Raw genomic sequence first — 18,983 nt, forward strand, 5'->3', positions numbered from 1 at the left:
GAGAGCATTACATAAGATGTTTGAGAAACGAAAGGAGACCATTCGGTCCACCAAGCTTAGATAGCCATTAGCTGTACTGTCCATACATCTCATCCAGATACTTTCTAAATGCCATTAAGGTTCCTGCTTCAACTAAATAACTCAGTAGTAGTGCTTCCTGGCTTCAGTCTTAAATATACTTCCCATTAACTTTCACTGTCACCATAAAGTACGTAATCTGCTATTAATTTCTAAGAATTCCATTGGGTCATCTATATCAATGTCTTTGAGAATTCTGAAGAACTGAATTAGATCCCCAAGTAGTCACTTCTACCCGCGATTAAAGAGATTAACTTTCCTGAACCTGTCAAAGTTTAGTTGTTTAGTTCTGGAATGCACTTGGTTGCTTTTCACGACACAGTTTCATGTCTTTTGTGTAGTGTGGTGACAACTGCCTGGTACTCAAGAGATGGTCTCATTTGTGCATTATACATGGTGAGTATACTCTCCCTTTGTTTACATTTAACATTTTTTACAAGATAACCTAACATTTCATTTGCCTTTTTAATTGCTTCTACTGATTGTTTAGACCAGTGCTTCCCAAACTCAGTTCTAGTGACCCACTGTCACTGCAGGTTTTTGCTCCAACCTGATTCACATTTAGAGATAATTAATAATTATTGATCTCATTTAACTAGCTGGTCTTCAGTGCCATATGCATTAGTTTCATTATAATGTCTGATGACCAATTCACATTGTCATCATTATCACTTGATTCAACTAATGGTTCAGTTCTAAAACTGGCTTTACAGCTTTTTGTTTACATGTCCAAGTATATTTTGGTTGAAGGTTCCGCCCCATCCATGAATACTGATGAGTTACCATAGCATTGCAAAGCACATAGAAATATTCATTATTTTTTGCAGTATGATGGTATTTTATCCAATAGATGGCAGGCCCCAAGTGTTACTTGTGCTTAATGCTGTACATCGGAACATGACAGCTTGTCCCATAAGACACTCTGACTTAACCATTTTTAAAAGAATTCCAAGCCTGAGAGAACCCCAGGGTTAAACTCATACAAATAATTTCAGGCTGCTGACATAAAAGTAATTCTTTATTTACAAAATTAGTTTATTATTTTAGCACAATTACAATCTGACCCACTGTTCTCAAGTTTTCAGTTCAGTTTTACAAAGGCTCGTCATTGTTACAGAAAAAAAGGCTTTTCTGTATGTGGCGCAAAGCACGGTGTCTTAAGTGAGAACAGGCAGAATGAAAACAAAACAGAACACTCGTTCCCTGAAGTATGTCAAGTTTTACATCTATCTACTTTTGAAAAACTGGAGAATAAATAACAGTGGACATGCTTCTCACAGGCAATCGCTAGGTAACAGGCAACATAAAGGAAATATTTGCAAAACTGAGGGACACATATGCACAACTGCATTATTTTTGTGGGGTACCAAAGTCTGAGATGGCAAACAGATGTGCATAGTTAAACAACTACAAATTATTAATCACAAATGCAATATAATGGTGATGCATGTTGTAACAGCCAACTTTACTTGTATAATAAAAATATCGATAATGATAAAAATAATTCTTTGCATTTATAGCTTTTGTTGCTACTAAAGTGCTTTACGCAGTGAGTACGGATTCACTTCAACCACCACTAATGTGCAGTATCCACCTGGATGATGTGAAGACAGCCATTATTGTGCCAGTATGCTCAGCACATATTAGCTGTTAGGTGGTGAAGGGGTGCCGATAGTTAATCAATTAGAGACAGACAGAGATAGAGAGAGAGAGAGAGATAGAGATAGAGATAGAGATAGGGATTAGTGAGCAAGCTCAGGTTGTCAGAAAAGGTCCCCAAAAAAGTGGGTCTGTCTGTCTTTCTATTTGACTACCTAAGGATACATTTACAGCATTTTTAAGCTTTCACAGTTTTTGAGATCATCCTCTTCTGAAAAAACATCTCAGTACAAAGGATCTTTTAGCATAACAGTTTTAAATATTTGTGACACAACTCACTTCTTGTAATCACTGATACCACTGCCCATGATAATTTTAAGGTATAAATGATTTGCAAAGAAAATTCACCTTGTGACCAAAACCTTAAACCAGAGCTGTCAAAATGAGATCCCAGTTGGCCACAGGGGCTACAGGCTTTTGTTTCAGCCATGTCCTTAATTAAAAGCCAATTACCACCGCTAAAAGAATGGAATGGACTTCTTTTGCCGCAATTTTACCTGACTTGCTTTTAAGATTAAACAGCCTCAGTCTGTTCATGTAGCGGCAGGTTTATTTTTATATGAAGCCACAACATATGAAATAACAAAAAAATGTAAAACATACAATGCAACATGCCAGCAAAGCTTTAACTGGACTTCTCACATTTTGACCTCTCCATTGAAAAAGGAGGTGAAGGTCTAGCTGCAGACCTCTGTAAATCTGCGTTTCGGGAGCTCTGCTGAAGAGCCAATCGAATTGCATGTTTACATCAGATCATTTACATACCAGAAAGTCTGACACACTGAGACAGGATTGGCTGTGGCCCACAGCACTGTATCACAGTCTCACAACCTTTTTTGACAGTCATCCTACACGACCTACCCACTACAAACATATCTACTCGATAGTTGGCATTACTCAAGCATAACACCTCCCTAATTTAACCGTAGTGTATGTTTTATATGAATTAAGGGCGAGGTACGTCTTGGGTATGTTTAGAAAGACATAAATGACTGGGCATGTCACACATCATGACTAATATATAATGCAAAGGTTACTAAATGTCATCAGACATATAAAATTTGATTAGCTCCTCAACGAGGTGGTGCTAAAAAGGCCACTGTACCATGTGATATCAGGGTTTGTTTCGGGCCTCCTAACTGACATGAAAAGGATCACCTGTGACCCAGATTAAGAATATTTATTTATATACTTCCCAAAACATGATTTTAAAAAATTTCAGTAGACTGTAAAAATCTCACTACTTAATGCGACATCATTGTGATCCATTTGACCACAAATTTTATACAGTTTACTTACCGCAGTTTGAGTGTCTACAACTGTGAGTTTTTATAAAAATTTAAATATTTCAAAAATGAAATTATGATAAGTCATCTGTCTATTTATCATTTCCAGCTTGGCATATTTCAGGGAAAATGGGGGTCATGGCCTGTTCCAACATTCAAAAGTACAATAAAGTGAACTCATTTTTGATTTCTCCAGAGACTCACTCGCATCGAAGCAGTTCTCTCTCACCCACAAGCCTAAAAGAATAACTTTGGACTAAAGTAGGAACATGTAGAACATGAAAAGTAATCTTTCTGCCTGCTTAATACTGAAAAAATTCTTTATAGTTGAAGCCAGAATAATCTTCATTGGTTTTGCTTAAAAATATACTTTCAATATCTGAAAAACTTGATGCCGTTATAAATGTAATTCAAATTGAAAAGTTCAATAATTCACATATGAAACAGATGTGATCACTAGTCAGTGCAAGTTCAGATTGGACCTTCAGCTCCATTCGACTGTTCCAGTTCCTGTGCAGTTTTGCCACTCAGTCCTGGAGGACCTGTAACACAAAACCAATAAATAAGCCCAGCTGTCATTTTTTACTTTTATTTTGTTTAATTGCATGTTACTGAGAAATTCTGATAAAGTTTAATTGGCTTAATATGAAAGATGGTCATTTTGGATCTTGCTACTCTTTATTAAAGAATACTGTGCCTGCTACTTCCATTTTTATCTGGCAATGTTGCCCCTTTATAGGATAAAACTCTACTGAGCTGCATTTCCGTGGGTCAGAAAACAGTCCTTGAACATTAGCTTGTAAAAATAGAAAAAATACCACCCAGCTGCATTCTTCACCTTCTTCTTGGTACTAGCCCTTTATTTGGGACTCCATCCCCAATTATTACCTTTGGATGTTTTCTGTTCAACAGATTTTCAAATGATTCCTGTCCATCTATTATTGACCCTATCATGATCACTCAAAACCATACTCTGTCTTTCATCTGGTTTACCTGACTAAAATCCTTCCCAGTTCGTTATTCTAAAATAATTCTCTCTCATTTGTGCCTCCAGTTTTTCATACATATTTTCCAAAGCCAGTGCCTTGGCACTGCCCTCTTTGCCTTGTTTATCTGCCTATACATTTCTCAATCATAATTGGTACAAATAACTGTTATTCATCTCTAAAACAGGCTTTAGAAATGGAAGGCAGTGAAATTCCTGCAAAATGTGATGAGGTCATCACAATTGGCTGCCCTAAGAGGCCTTTGTGTCTGCACCTACTGTGAGGTGATTAGCATGGCAAATCACCCCTACATCTTTAGAAACACTCACTCACTCACTACAGCACAGCTTCATGGAGAAAATCTTTTGCCTTCAAACCTTCATGTTTCATCAATTAGCACAGGGCATCACTGAAATGCTCCATAGTAAAACCAGCATCCTGCAGCTGCTCCCTCGGTCACACAAGTCTACTCAATTTGCATTTTTATATTACTTCTTATTTTTTCTTATTTTAATTCAAACCCTTAAGCTTCATGTATTACTCTATTATTTGATGTTTAATGTTTGATAACAGCTTGTATTTATTGATCTTCATCTGTGACTTTATTATTTTGTGCCTTTTTGAATTTATGCAAGGTGCTTTTAATTTAACAAGGGCTATCTGCTTTGTGCTTTCTGACCAGACGATGATGAAATCTCTTTGGAGGTCTTTATGACAATTTTGAGATGGGCCTACTTGTCCCAGTCACCTGCTGTGGCCATGCACTTACTGCCTCCAGAATCCTTAGCCATTTACCATGGCTTAACTATACATTATCAAAGCTGAAGATTACAGCATAATAGTAGAGCAGTTTAGCATATGGTTTGGCCATAAAGTATTGAATAATATGGGTGAGCCTTTTGTTTAATGTTTTTTGTGCATAATTTTAAATATATTTTTAATTGTGCTCAAACTGAGTCAACTGTGCTACAAAACTGTGTATTATGATAGTTGATACTTAATTTCATTAAACAATTTGTTGGGTGTCTTTCGCCTGTCCTTCTACTCGTAACTCTCTCTCTCTATCTAAGATAGAATGTTGGCCTGTGCTCTGCTGAAAACTTCATACAATGGTATCCACTACTATTTTGAGAGTAGAGGGCAAACTGGATATAACTAGGATAGAAAAAGAAGGGGAAGGGTCAAAGGCAAAACTCCATTAAAGGAGAAGTACATCAGAGTTTGCAGCTTGAGAAACAAGATGCCTTACAGGTCTCAATTGGCTTCTTCATTTAATTCACACCAAATAGCAGTGTAACAGTGAAATTGTTAAATAATTAATTAATTGTTATTCTTTTGCCAGATGTATAGTCTGCATAAATGTGTGCCATATACGTGTGTCTTCTGGCTGCCATTGCACTTCAGTGCTTGCTGTGGCCTTGCAGGTGGCAAGATGACACATGGCTCCTTGTAGTGTTTAACAGCCAATCAGGCTACAAGCGGTCATCCAGTCAGCAGGCACATGGTGGCAAACACCATAATCAACCATGACTCAAGGGTTATTAAGTTCCTGGTATCCCTTGTTTGACAAGTTTTGCATACTTTTATTGACAGCTTTTGTTTATGTATTAGTATTTTTTTTAAGTGCTGTTCCACTTGGACCAATTTGTCAATCAGTGACTCAAGGCTGCAAATTACATACTGTATCTCTAGGAACACCACAGACATATAATCTCTATCTACTAAGGTCACAATTATAGCAAGAGCAAAATGATTTACTAAACAAAAAAAAAGGGAGCAGCTGGAAATTAATCCTTTGTACAACTGTATACCTTACCTGAAAATACCTTTAAGCCATTCATTTGTATAATTATATACTGTCACATATATGCGCATGGGAGGCAGCTAAAGGGCCTGAATAAGGGTAATTCCACAACAGACCATTGGGTGGTGGAGTGTACTGACCCTTAAACTCTTTCAACTGCAGGCCAATTATGGGAAATTCCACCTGTGTCCAATGACGTCACTTTCCAGTTCCAGCCCCAATGACGTCACTTTCTGGTTCTGGCCCCGATGACATCACTTTTCAGTCCCGGCCCGATGACCTCACTTCCTCTGCTCTCCCTTATAACCGCCATCTTTGCCTCCTTAAGTCAGTTCGGTTTTGGACTTGTATCTGTACACAATGTACTCCCAATTTAACTCTTTCACAGCCAGGAAAATCATATGGGTGGCTGCCCTGAACCTTTTTTCGACTCTATTGTCTCATTTTTGACAATATCTTATAATATGTTTAAACCTTTCACCTTAAAACACTCTGCACCAGGAGAATCTAAAAGCCCTTTGGTAAAAAAAAATAAGAAGAGTTTAGAAATTCTGTACAATTTTAAAATCGAGAGAAATAGGAAAAACTGAGTATCATAACTTGTCTATTCTCACCTGCATGTTCATTATCCTCTTGTAATACTTTAGGTTTTTGTAGGAGTCTTGGTCCAGCCAAGCCAATAGCCAGAGCTCCTATTGGTGCGGTGATAAGAATTGATAAAAATGCCACTGTAAGAATATCCATACCATATGCCTCCAGCTGCACATCATGTTTTTCTCTAGCTGTATCCAATGCAACAGGACCTATTGCAGCCTTGAAAACAATAGGAAGACAAACATTACCATTACAGGAACTCCCCAAATCACAATTAAAGAATGTGCTAGATAAAAAAATAGGAATGCAACTAGCCATCACAATACATATTTAAGAAAACTTTTAAGTGAAGTTTTTTTAGCCAGTACATAAGAAGAACACTAAAGTTTTTGATAAGAACAAGTAATTCATCCCACCCCAGTAGGGACTGCCATTACCTGTTTACCTAAAATGATTACCAGGAGCACAAAAAGAAAAAAGAAAATGTAGTAAACAAAGCTAGTTACTCATCACAAACACATACTGAAATACAGTTCCCAAAATGTCATGTAAACACTTATTCCTGCCAGAGAAACAGAGATATTGGTCTCTGACAAACCAGGTTAACACATGCAAATTTCTCTGCCAGTAACCCGGTTATTTCACCACGTAAAATCTAAACTGGGGTTCACTTAAGTATTTTATAGTGTGTTCATGTCTGTTGATGTCTTTACTTTGTACAAAGTACAAAAGTACCACAAAAGTACATTTTCAGAGGCAAATTGTCAATCACATTATTTCTTCTCCTGCTTTAAATAATTGGTTGCAATATTTCAAAAATCACTCAATTTACGTTGATGAGCTGAACATGTGTTAAGCTCAGCAACACAATGTCAGTAGCAGAGTTGTGGATGACACATTAAAAGTATTGTGCATTCAGTATTCTGTTTACTTTTTAGAGTAAAACATAAGTAATAGGTAAGTAAAAATAACTGTATTGTTATTTATTATCCCAGTAGCACTGGATATAAGGCATGAAGCACATGTACCAATATGCTGGTCGTTTGCAGGGCTCAATCACATAGCAAAGCAGAAACAGGAGTGCTGCATACAAAGTAGTAACAGAAACATATTATTAATGTGTTAATTTAGTTCACAAAGACTTGTAACAAAATCATAAACAACAAAAAACAAAACGTGAGTCTAAAAGATCCCTTTTCAAAAAATGTTTTTTAAGTAAAAGTAGTAGAAAGCCAGAGCTCATGAAGGTTGAAAATACTAGTTTAGGCTCACTTCCACACCAATTACAGGCCTCAGTAATTGAAAACATTGTTATAATGTTTATAGAAAACTCAACTTAGTCTTCATAATTATTTTTTTCAGTTTTCTACAATATGCTTTTGGAGCATGTAACATTTTTTCTTTATGCCTGGCACTGCCAGCCTGTTCCCAAGTTACTTGAGTAGGTCATTCAACCCTGCAATGCTCTTGGTATACATTTGCTCATGAGTGTTCATGTGCAGCCTGAACTTTTTATCTCTGCTTACTTTGAGAAGTCATCATCATTATCATAAATCATTTTGAATACTTATGTATAATACAATTTAGCAATTTATCCACTGAAACATTTGGAAATGTATTAAATTTAATTTGCATTTCTTCTTTCAATGTTGAATATTTTATGATATTTTATCATCACTGGTGCTAACAGCTTAATCTATACAGTAATCCCTCCTCCATCGCGGGGGTTGCGTTCCAGAGCCACCCGCAAAATAAGAAAATCTGCGAAGTAGAAACCGTATGTTTATATGGTTATTTTTATATTGTCATGCTTGGGTCACAGATTTGCGCAGAAACACAGGAGGTTGTAGAGAGACAGGAACGTTATTCAAACACTGCAAACAAACATTTGTCTCTTTTTCAAAAGTTTAAACTGTGCTCCATGACAAGACGGAGATGACAGTTCTGTCTCACAATTAAAAGAATGCAAACATATCTTCCTCTTCAAAGGAAACAGAGAGGAAAGCAAACAAATCAATAGGGCTGTTTGGCTTTTAAGTATGCGAAGCACCGCCGGTACAAAGCTGTTGAAGGCGGCAGCTCACACCCCCTCCGTCAAGAGCAGGGAGAGAGAGAGAGAGAGAGAGAGAGAGAGAGAGAGAGAGAGAGAGAAAAACAAAGTCAAAAATCAATACGTGCCCTTTGAGCTTTTAAGTATGCGAAGCAACGTGCAGCATGTCGCTTCAGGAAGCAGCTGCACACAGAAGGTAGCAATGTGAAGATAATCTTTCAGCATTTTTAGACGAGCGTCCGTATCATCTAGGTGTGCGAACAGCCCCCCTGCTCACACCCCCTATGTCAGGATCAGAGAAAGTCAGCGCAAGAGAGAGAGAGAGAGAAAGTAAGTTGGGTAGCTTCTCAGCCATCTGCCAATAGCGTCCCTTGTATGAAATCAACTGGGCAAACCAACTGAGGAAGCATGTACCAGAAATTAAAAGACCCATTGTCCTCAGAAATCCGCGAACCAGCAAAAAATCCACGATATATATTTAAATATGCTTACATATAAAATCCGCGATAGAGTGAAGCCGCGAAAGGCGAAGCGCGATATAGCGAGGGATCACTGTATATATATAAAATCCCTATGTGCATCCAGGTGTCCGTATGTGGGTGTCTTCTGATGAAGTGCGCATGTGTGGGGCACGGTGCGATGCGTGATATTACTGTCAGAGAAAGTCAGAGGCGTTTTACGGAAATACAAACCAGTATTACTGCGAGAGGAAATTAAAGGTACACAATACAGTGACGCATATTACAGCCACATACAAGCCAGTATTACTGTCAGAGGAGATTAAAGGCATATTACCGACACGCACACCTGTATTACTGCCAGAGAAAATTAAAGGTATATTACAGACGTACAAGCCAGTGGACGTACAAGACGGTATCCTACAATAAGGGCGCGCACAGGCATCCTTCAATAAGGGCGCGCACAAAAAGGCGAGCCTCAAAAGGGCGACCTCAATTGGGTGCAGCGAATAAAGGCGCGTGTAAATAAAGATCTGCACCTTTGTTGCTCTTCACTTATTCCAGAGCCATTTGAACTAAATTATTTACGAACGCCTTTATTCGCCACGCTCAATTGAGGTCTCCCTTTTGAAGCTCGCCTTTTTGTGCGCCCTTATTGAATAGAGCCGTACAAGACAGTATTACTGTCACAGAAAATTAAAGACACACAATACACGGCGGCAGCCCATGAAGAACGGTCAGCTCAGCAAGTAAACATCAACAAAAGAAAGGCTGAAAGAAAGAAAAATATGACCAACAAAAAGAATGAGGTCAAAGTCCCTTGCCATTTAATATAGACTGTTCCTACTAATGTTTATGCACTACTGTTCTAGCGCCCGTTATTGTAATGGGCTAAATGACTAGTACATTATAAAATGCAGTGTCTCTCCCTCACGTCCTCATGTTAGGTTTACTAGAGGGCATTCAATTCCTGCGCTGCTCTCCAGTGCTGCCACCATTTCGATCTTCCATGGGTCCTTTTCTGCAGCTCCAATAATCTTTTTTTTCTGCAGTCTTTATGGTTTATACATTCACATCTCGCATTCATTTGGTATCATAGGCAACACCATCTGCACTTAATTATCCCTTTCTGTTAGCCGATCCAAGCCAAGATCCTTCCTGAGACCTGACGGCAGCCACACAGGAGAGCCAATGGATTTCATTAAAGGAGTGTCTCTCATAATTTAAGTGCTTGATCCTCCCTCTCCCTCAAACTCTGCACAATGTTTCAGGATGGTTCTGTCCTTTCTGACAGTGACTTTCTTTTTCATGTCCATGTGGCCCCACAAGGATATTGATTAAAAAATGCCACAGTTCTACATGACACACTTGCTTTGAAACCAAATTCCCTTATTAAGACTGTCTTTACCCTGCTCTGGAGTTGACCCATGGCAGGGACCCCTGGAAAAAATTGGAGATACTCACAATACCTCATCTGGGTACCACAGAGATGGAGTTTTTTTTTTTCCCCAGTGGACTATAGGCTAGCACCACACCAACATCGGAGGTATTTGACCCTTTTTGATATACTGAATTCCATACTTGAAATAGTACCATCTACTGGCTATGCAATCCTATAGTAAGAATTCAACACAAGTGGGGAATGATGATACCTGAAGGGGCCTAATCTGAATTGGAGCAGTGAATTGTTACTGGACTGCAGTGCTGGACTTCCCATAAAGAACACTTATGTATGAACACAAAGGTGCTCATAAGTACACCTGGATGGACCAAGAGGGTTTATTCCATTCATAAAGAGATGACACTCCTCAGTCTATTGGAGAAAACCTTATGTCTGGGGTATGAAAAGGAGACTGATAAATGAATTCCAGACCAGGAATAGTAATGCACATTCCATTCTGGACAAAGAAAAGCGAACCAACTCTTTGTCCTTGCACAGATATTTGAGAAGCCATGAAAGTTTGTCATTTCTGTTACCATGTCCTTTGTGGAAATGGAAAAAGCTCATGACCATGTAATATCTTGTGGCAAGTACTTCGTGTTTGAGGTTCTAGGTCTTTTGCTTTATGCCATGATGTCCTTATATTTGTGTAATAAGAGTTGTGTTTAAACACTTGGCATTTAAATCAAGTCTGTTCAGTGTTGGCATTGGACTCTGGAAAGGATGAGTCTTATCTCCTTTCCTCTACATGCTGTTTATGGATAGGCTATTAAAATGTATCCATAAATTTGCAGAGTGTCAGGTTTGGAAGCATAAGTGTTGGCATCACTAGATTGTGATCTCAATCACACACTGAAACAGTTTACAGACAAGTAAAATGCAGTTGAAATGAGAATTACTACCTCCAAATCTTAGATGAAACTCATGATCTACCAGTCCTTCTACACAGCAATATTGATGTAAAGTATGAACATAAGCTGTAACTTTATTTTCCCACACAATTTCATTTGAAATTTTTTATCAAAACAACTGAAACTTTTTGAAATCCTTAACCATTTCCAGAAAGTGAAGATCTGATGAACTCCCTTGGTGATTCACATCCATCTTCAGGCTCCTGCATTTAATGGTTCACATCATGTATAATACTATTAAATGTGCTTCAGTGTTTTTTTTTTTTTTTTGATACTCATAATTTGAATCACAGGGCACAGCTGTGCTGTCAACAAGGGTGATCAGGGTATGGAGTCAATTTTTTTTTCTTCATATCTAGTCATTCATTACATACATGACAAATAATAAATACAATCATTTTTAAAAAATTTTGACGATTAAGTGCCCATTGTAGCTAAGGCTCATAATACCATTTTATAGAAACTAAGGACATATTGGTTTCTAGAAATTAAAAATTAAAACTACTTTATATTGTGATTAATTCTCACTATTCTTTTAATTAACGGATTAAAATTTGTTCAATTAATCACATTGTTTCATATTTCCTGCTTAATGCTACATTTAATATTACAATGTGATTAATATTCTAATTCCTTTTGATAAAAAATATTTGTTTTATCATCAGGTATAAGAATTAAAATTAATGTTATTTCTTGATGTTCCCTTAAACCTCCCTTTGGATTAGAGGTTTTTAGAACCACGTGCTTATGTCAAGTGACTCGTTTCGAATGTGTGTGGTAAATAAAACATACACATCAATATTATGCAACTTTTGAAATCACAACACACAGCACTGATATATAGTCTTCTTCTATAATTATATAGAAAAGAAAACAAACTGATTTCTGAGGACTTTCTGTATTTCTTTTTACTGCCTGTGTGTGTTGGGTGGCTGTCAGGGGTTTCTGGATACCCTACTCATAGGGTCACAGTAAATCAGTTACTTTGCCCAGTTCTGTCCTGATAGCTCAAAACGTGTGGTAATGAAAACAGAATACAGACAGAAAAAACAGACATTCAATTTTAGCTATGTAGACTGTGTTTTTTAGAATACTGATGATTAAAAAAATGTTTTTACGTAATTGTAATCAGTTACATGCAGGCCACAAATACTGTAAGTCACATATTTATCACTTATAGAGACTGTCATAGATAACACCCTTTGTGGCTCACACATCTCAGATCAATAATCCCATTGTTTGGTACTCCATGCCCCATGAATTATGCCCTGGACCAAGTCTTCATTAATAAAGAATATTACAAATAAAAGTAATTTAACATTATGAAAAGTTTACCAAATAGAACTTTAAATGACCACTTTATTTTATGAGTGGGACAGTAGTAGCATACTCTTAAATTTCTTAATGCAACACTAATACTTTGTCTTTAAAAAGGATGACGGGCTATATTTGTTTTTGTATACAAGCCATGTACAGAAGGATGCTGATACTTACAAAAGGTCACCCTTGGACCTTTTGTAACACCTTTTGGACATGCGGATAAAAAGGAGAGTGGAGAAACGAAATCATTTAAGTGAGTGAGTATGTGCAAGAATGGTGACAGTTAAGAAGAATGGCTAGAACTCTATGTGGGTTTCCAGTAGAGGTGAGACAGACAGTGGAGTGTGAATCAGCTGGAAGCAGACGTCTCGGGTCTGCTAAATAAGTAAGGGAGCAGTGAAGGTGGAAGGTAGCTGGCGTAGATCCCACAGCTCTCTTTTTTTTTGTTTTTACCAAAATTAACTTTTAATATTAACGATATAGAATGCTCTTACACTAACAAACATTAAATAACACTAATATTTATATACTACTGTATATGATTTGAAGTGATTTAAACTATTTTTAGTATTATATACTGTATTTTTGGCTTATGTGTTGTCTGCAAATTTCTGCAACCTCCAAAAATATTCCCATTTAAATTGTTCATGGCCAATTTGTGAATAACCAAAATGCAAATATTGAATTTGTGAACCTGGAGGGGTGGTTGTACATTAATTTCTGTACATTATTTTCTGAAGTATATTTCTGTACAGATTTTTTATTCTTCAGCTATTTTTAAGTAACACATCTGTCAAAGCAGAAGACCTAAAATTATGTTGAAAAATAAAATGTGTAATTGACCGTTGATGGACAATTTTTATTCTAAATAAAAATTTGTTAACTGTGGACTTGATAAACTTGCAACACACAGGGAACACATCTATATTACTAAACGACAGTTTAATATATGCATGGACGACGGACGCACCGAGGCGCCTCAGCGCCCCAGAGTCAAACCCAGCGGCTTCCCAAAGTCAGTAGGTGGCGCCCAAACAACACAACCTGTAAACTAAACTTGCTCTAATCCACTGTGCCAGCAGTCAGTGTGGCATATTTGAATCACATAACGGTAATTCAGTATTAAAAGTAAGTTGGATTATGATTCCTAACAGTAAACGACTTCTACCTAACGACACAACCACAGAACAACAAAGACGAGACCGCATGGATAAAGACAATACACGGAGGCTCCTACAACACGCTTCAGAAACACCAGAAGCAAAGACGTTACAGCTCCAAAATGAAAGAGCTCAACTAACAGAAATACAAAAACGAGCCCGTATGGATAAAAACAATGAACGAAGGCGCCCACAACGCACTTTTGAAACAGCACAGGCAAAGAAGTCACGGCTCCAAAAAGAAACAGCTCAACGATTAGAAATACAAAAACGAGCCTGTATGGCTATGACCTGTGAACTAAACCTGAGGTAAAGCGTGCACGCCAGGTTGTACAGCCGCCCGAACGCGACCGCCCACACCACCGCATATACCACCTTCGTTTAGTAATGTAGCCCTCCATGCCCGGATCCGCCGCCATGGTCACTTCAGCACGTGAATCCGCAGTCATCAGCAAACGACTTCTGGCTGACGACACAGCCATAGAAAAACAAAAAAGAGACTGCATGGATAAAAACAATAAACAAAGGCGCCTACAACGCGCTTCTGAAACACCAGAACCAGATGAGTCACAGCTCCAAAAAGAAATCGCTTTAGTACAAATATGTTTATTTAATTAAATGAAAAATTTCCCAAGACGCACCCACCCTCCATGATATTTCATCCCTCCAAATATCGGAGGGAACAGAAAGTGATTGCCATTCTTGGATTTGCGATTCTTTTGAGAATCGCGGGGTTACTGGTTTATTACAATGCACACTTATTCACGCCACCACATTTACTCTTACACTTCACTATCAACTGTAGCACCCTTAACCCTTTAAAGTCAGCCTAATTTTTGTCCATTTTCTGCTACTTTGATTTAACTGGCTATAACTCATCATCCTTCACTCAATATTCATGTTCTAACCCTGAAAGTAAAGGTCAGACAGTTCTCTTTCAGACTTTTTACACCTGGACAATTAGTTCTGTTGTATACATTTGTTACAGAAAAATAAGTTGTAAAAAAAAAAAATAACAAAAAAAATAAATAAATAAAGCACTTTGAATGGTGTTCTCAAACCTTCAAACACTATAAAAGTGTCAGTGAATGTGTTAGGGACAGCCAAAAATTGATTATTAAAATATCTACAAGTGTTATATCTAGTTTTACTGTTTTGAATCAGTACAAAAAAGACCCATGGCCTATGCATCATTTGGAAGGGCAGCTCTTCCACTGTCAGAATATATAGTTAGCAAAGAAATTATACTGTGTCTCTAAATTACAACACCAATAGTTACAAGGTTCAAAAACGTCTTAACAAATAATTCTGAAATATAGAAAGTGGAATGTGGTGTCACTTGAAAGCTGAAACATCCCTCTCATTTAGTAGATACCCAGCTGTCTGTCATATTGTACGCAATTAAATAAAAAAAATTTAAGAAAGCCATGGGGGTGGGGTTGGGAGCAGGTGTTGTTATAATGCAGCAATATGGCCATCTTTGAGGGATGAAAGGAAAACATTGCAACATGGCATTTTATACAGTTTTATCTTCATTATTTTTAATTTGAATTATTGTTGAGTCCTAAAACAATGGGGCTCAGTTTATAGAGTTGAAAAGACCAGAAAAAACTATAAAAATGTATTTCAGCCAGTAACCGAACTGAGGTACAAGAACTATGAGGTGACAAAATTATCTGCTACACCACTCCTGCCATTGACAAAATAATGATTATTAAATACTCTAACAGAATATACTCAGTTCTAACAAATAAGGCAAAATTTACCTGAACTGTTGCTTTTGGAACCCAAGCAAGAGACACAAAAATCTTTTCTTTTAAACTGAATCCAGCAAATGATACCATGAGGAAAGTGCAAAGTATTCGTACTGCAAGGGCAGCAACAAGAGTTGCCACACCAAGACCTGCAAGAAAAAATATAACAAAATTTCAAGAAAAATGATAAAAGTAAAGTTCATACTGAAAATGAAATATTTTTTTTAAACTTCAAGTTCCAAAAGTTAAGTCATAATGTTCAATTTTCTTTGTCAGGATAGAGTGAACCAGAAAGCAGGAACCTTATATGTTGTTCTGGATTTATTGCAATGCATTTTCATTTTCTAATGGAAACTTTCAATATGTGTTAAAAACATAGGAACCTATGAACGTCTATTATATTTTTAAAAGTACAATGCATCTACTGTATATGGAAACCATTATTGGTCTCTGAACAAGAAATTTTAAGAGGTTGCAGGTTTGGTCACAGATAGCAGGGTCCATATACCTTTTAACTATAGCACTGGAGCTTCCAAAATATTCTTATTTTCAGGCTATACTTAATATTTTACCAGCTATACTTTTCAAACTTTACTGTAATGCAGAGCATCATAACTGACTGCATTCTACAGGACTATTGTACTGTTTATGAAACTGAAGGATTGTGTATATTCACTTCCCACAAAGTACTTTATCTTTACTTAAGCCATTCAAATTGCCATTTGTAGAATGCACAAAATTACTACTAAAGTGAGACAATAGTTGTAGTTTATTGCTCCAGACTTGAAGGACTGAAAGGACAGATCACACTGCATGCATGTGTTATTTCAATTGTCAGATAGTGGTGGGACAGGACTGAAACTTCACCTCTGTTTTCATTGACATAAAACTAAAACCCCGGTTGCAGAAATCTATTTTGGAGAGTTCAGCAGCAAGCAAATAATTGTTATGCATTTTAACTTTAGCACTAAGCTTCTTGCAATGATTTCCCTATTGGTTCCGTGTATGACTTCTCTGTTCTTTTAATGTGTTAACAGACAACACCACAAACTTACTTAAAAATAAAAACACCCATTCATTTTTAATTTATTGCAATTAACAGGTTTGTTTCTTTATTTCCCTGTTCTATTCCCCTTCTGGAATATATGTTGTCTAATGATCAAAAGTATAATAAAGTATCATCCAAAGATTCGAGAAATTTGAAACCTTATCTTCCTGATGGACATGCCTGTGATGGTGCATGGATGCCCTGGGTTAATATAAACTCTATGTTGTACTGTATTTTATAAATTTAAATATACATCATTTGTCCTGGTGTGATTGTTAAGATGTATTAGTGTCATTAGGCAACAACCAAATGCTACAATGTAATTTTGTTTTAGCACATTATTTGCAACTAAACTTGTCATATAGACGCTATGGTGGTGACCAGTATACCTGCAGAATTACTCTAAGATAGACAGAGATAGGCTTATCTATTTAGGTGAAAAATTTAGACAGAAAAATTCATATGTGAATAGACTCAGTTGTTTTTTCAAGTTGCAGGGTCTCTGTTCAAAGTTTTGTACAACCTCCTAGCCTTCTATCGACTTTTTGCATTTATGTCATTTTTGTTATTGAAGTGTTCTTGAGGTTAATCAGTGATATTTTCTGCCAGTTGTCCTTTATAGATATAAATAGGTCTCACTTCAATAATCTGTACTCAACCCTTTAATTCTGTACTTATGACTATCCTTTTGCAGCAGCATTTCAAGTTTCTCATGTCAGACATTAAAAGCACCAGTTATCTTTGAGTCCTGCCAAGGGCATCATTTTACTTTCAGTCATTCTTTAATTTCTTTGTAACAGCTAACTTTCCACTAGCAGATAATACAGTATATATGTAAGCAATTAGGTCTGCTTTAAATATACCACCTAATAGTAGGCTAGACAAATATTAATGGTTTGTGTGTGCAGCAGGAGATGATATTGATAAAAATGGGCCTGAGAAAAGGCAACAATAGGTGCATGGTATAATATTACCCTCCCCTGAAGGTAAAACATGTGCATGTACTATATATTACACTTGTCTGAAAAATTCAGAAAGCAAGGGACATAAATAGCAGGATGGTTAAATGTGGTGGGAGAAAAACATATGCAATGTCTGTATAAGAAAAGTTAAGTTTATTCAAAATTTACACTAAACAGCTTTGTCTTAAGAAAAGTTTCTTCTAATATTTCAGACTCACTAAAAAAAGAGGGATATGAAAGAGATCACTGAATTATCTTACTGATAAAACAAATAAATTACAACTATAAGATAGATAACTATAAATGGGAGAATGTAGGAGGAGCCAATACTGGTGAAGAGCACAGGTTCCAAACCAGATTATATACTTGCTTTTGCTCTTTAAAGACACAGTGCCAATAAAATAAAAACTTCCAGTTTCATGATGATCAGCTTGTGCCACCGTGTGGATTCTAAGAAGTTGTTTTGCCTAAGAAACTGTGTAGACTTTCTGTAGTCATCTAACATTAGTGAAAGTTGACAGACTGTCTAAGGCCGACCTATTCAAACAACCTCTAAATGTCCCAGCCCATGGTTCCACCAGAAACACAGACAAAAACCCATTTTGCAAGCCTTCAGAAATTCCTACAGTAGTACAGATCACGAATGTAACATTCGATGTAGCATTCAACCCACAATGCAGCACATCATTGTGTGTATTGAAATGGTGATAATACTCTATGACACAGGTATTCCTTTTTTGTGACAGTATGCACTTCAGTCATGACAGATGGTTGTGGCATCGACTACATATTAAATGATTATACAGTCAATTGTGTGCAGAGTCTTGGTTGTATTCCAGTTTCATCTCAAGTGAGTGCGAACATGGGTTTTCACAAATAAATCTAATTTTGTAGCTTTGCGGGGCTACAAAACAACTTTTTTTATAGAATGTAGAACTTGTTATTAACTTGGAGTTAATATTCTTTGATTTTGGAAATTCTGTGTTTGTAATTCTAAACTAACAAGCACAATATTATACAGTACAGTACACCTATGCAGGCAGCGTAAAAGTAACGCCACAGCCTTGCAATAAGATGATCATGGGTTCGTGTCCTGGGTCCTCCTTGCATGGAGTTTGTAAAGAGCTTTGAGCAGGGAGCAAAGCTCTATATAAATGTAGAGAAATTTTTTTATTCTTGACAATTTGTCAATTTCAAATTTTAAATGTTTTATTCTTTCATCAACTGAACAAAACATTTAGTACTATGACCCTCTGCCTCTAAATACCTTCACAGTACCTCAAACTTGATCCAAAACAACATACGTGCACCACCTCCTTTTTGTTTATAAAAAAGGCACTGCTAATCACATGTGATGATTTAAAATGAATTTGTTTCCTTATTGTGCAGTAGACATTGTATTCATGTGTGTTAGTTACTCTTATCACTTCTTATAGGTTCATTCACTGATAGCTTTGACAGCATTGATAGTT

General features: G+C 36.9%; 1 protein-coding gene across 2 annotated transcripts in view; it reads right to left on the reverse strand.

The window, feature by feature from the left end:
• Positions 1 to 1,078: 1,078 nt before the first annotated feature.
• Positions 1,079 to 18,983, reverse strand: part of LOC114654585 (sodium/hydrogen exchanger 9B2-like) — a 68,403-nt gene continuing 50,498 nt past the window's right edge. For both annotated transcript variants that reach the window (XM_051929643.1, XM_051929642.1), the window contains 3 exons: positions 15,514 to 15,650; positions 6,428 to 6,626; positions 1,079 to 3,565 (listed from right to left, as the gene is read on the reverse strand). In XM_051929643.1, the coding sequence (XP_051785603.1) occupies positions 3,495 to 3,565; positions 6,428 to 6,626; positions 15,514 to 15,650 (407 nt within the window). In that variant the 3' untranslated portion in view covers positions 1,079 to 3,494. The remainder of the gene's footprint in view (positions 3,566 to 6,427; positions 6,627 to 15,513; positions 15,651 to 18,983) is intronic.

The sequence above is a fragment of the Erpetoichthys calabaricus genome, chromosome 7 (assembly GCF_900747795.2).
Source record: "Erpetoichthys calabaricus chromosome 7, fErpCal1.3, whole genome shotgun sequence".
NCBI classification, from domain to species: Eukaryota; Metazoa; Chordata; class Cladistia; order Polypteriformes; family Polypteridae; genus Erpetoichthys; species Erpetoichthys calabaricus.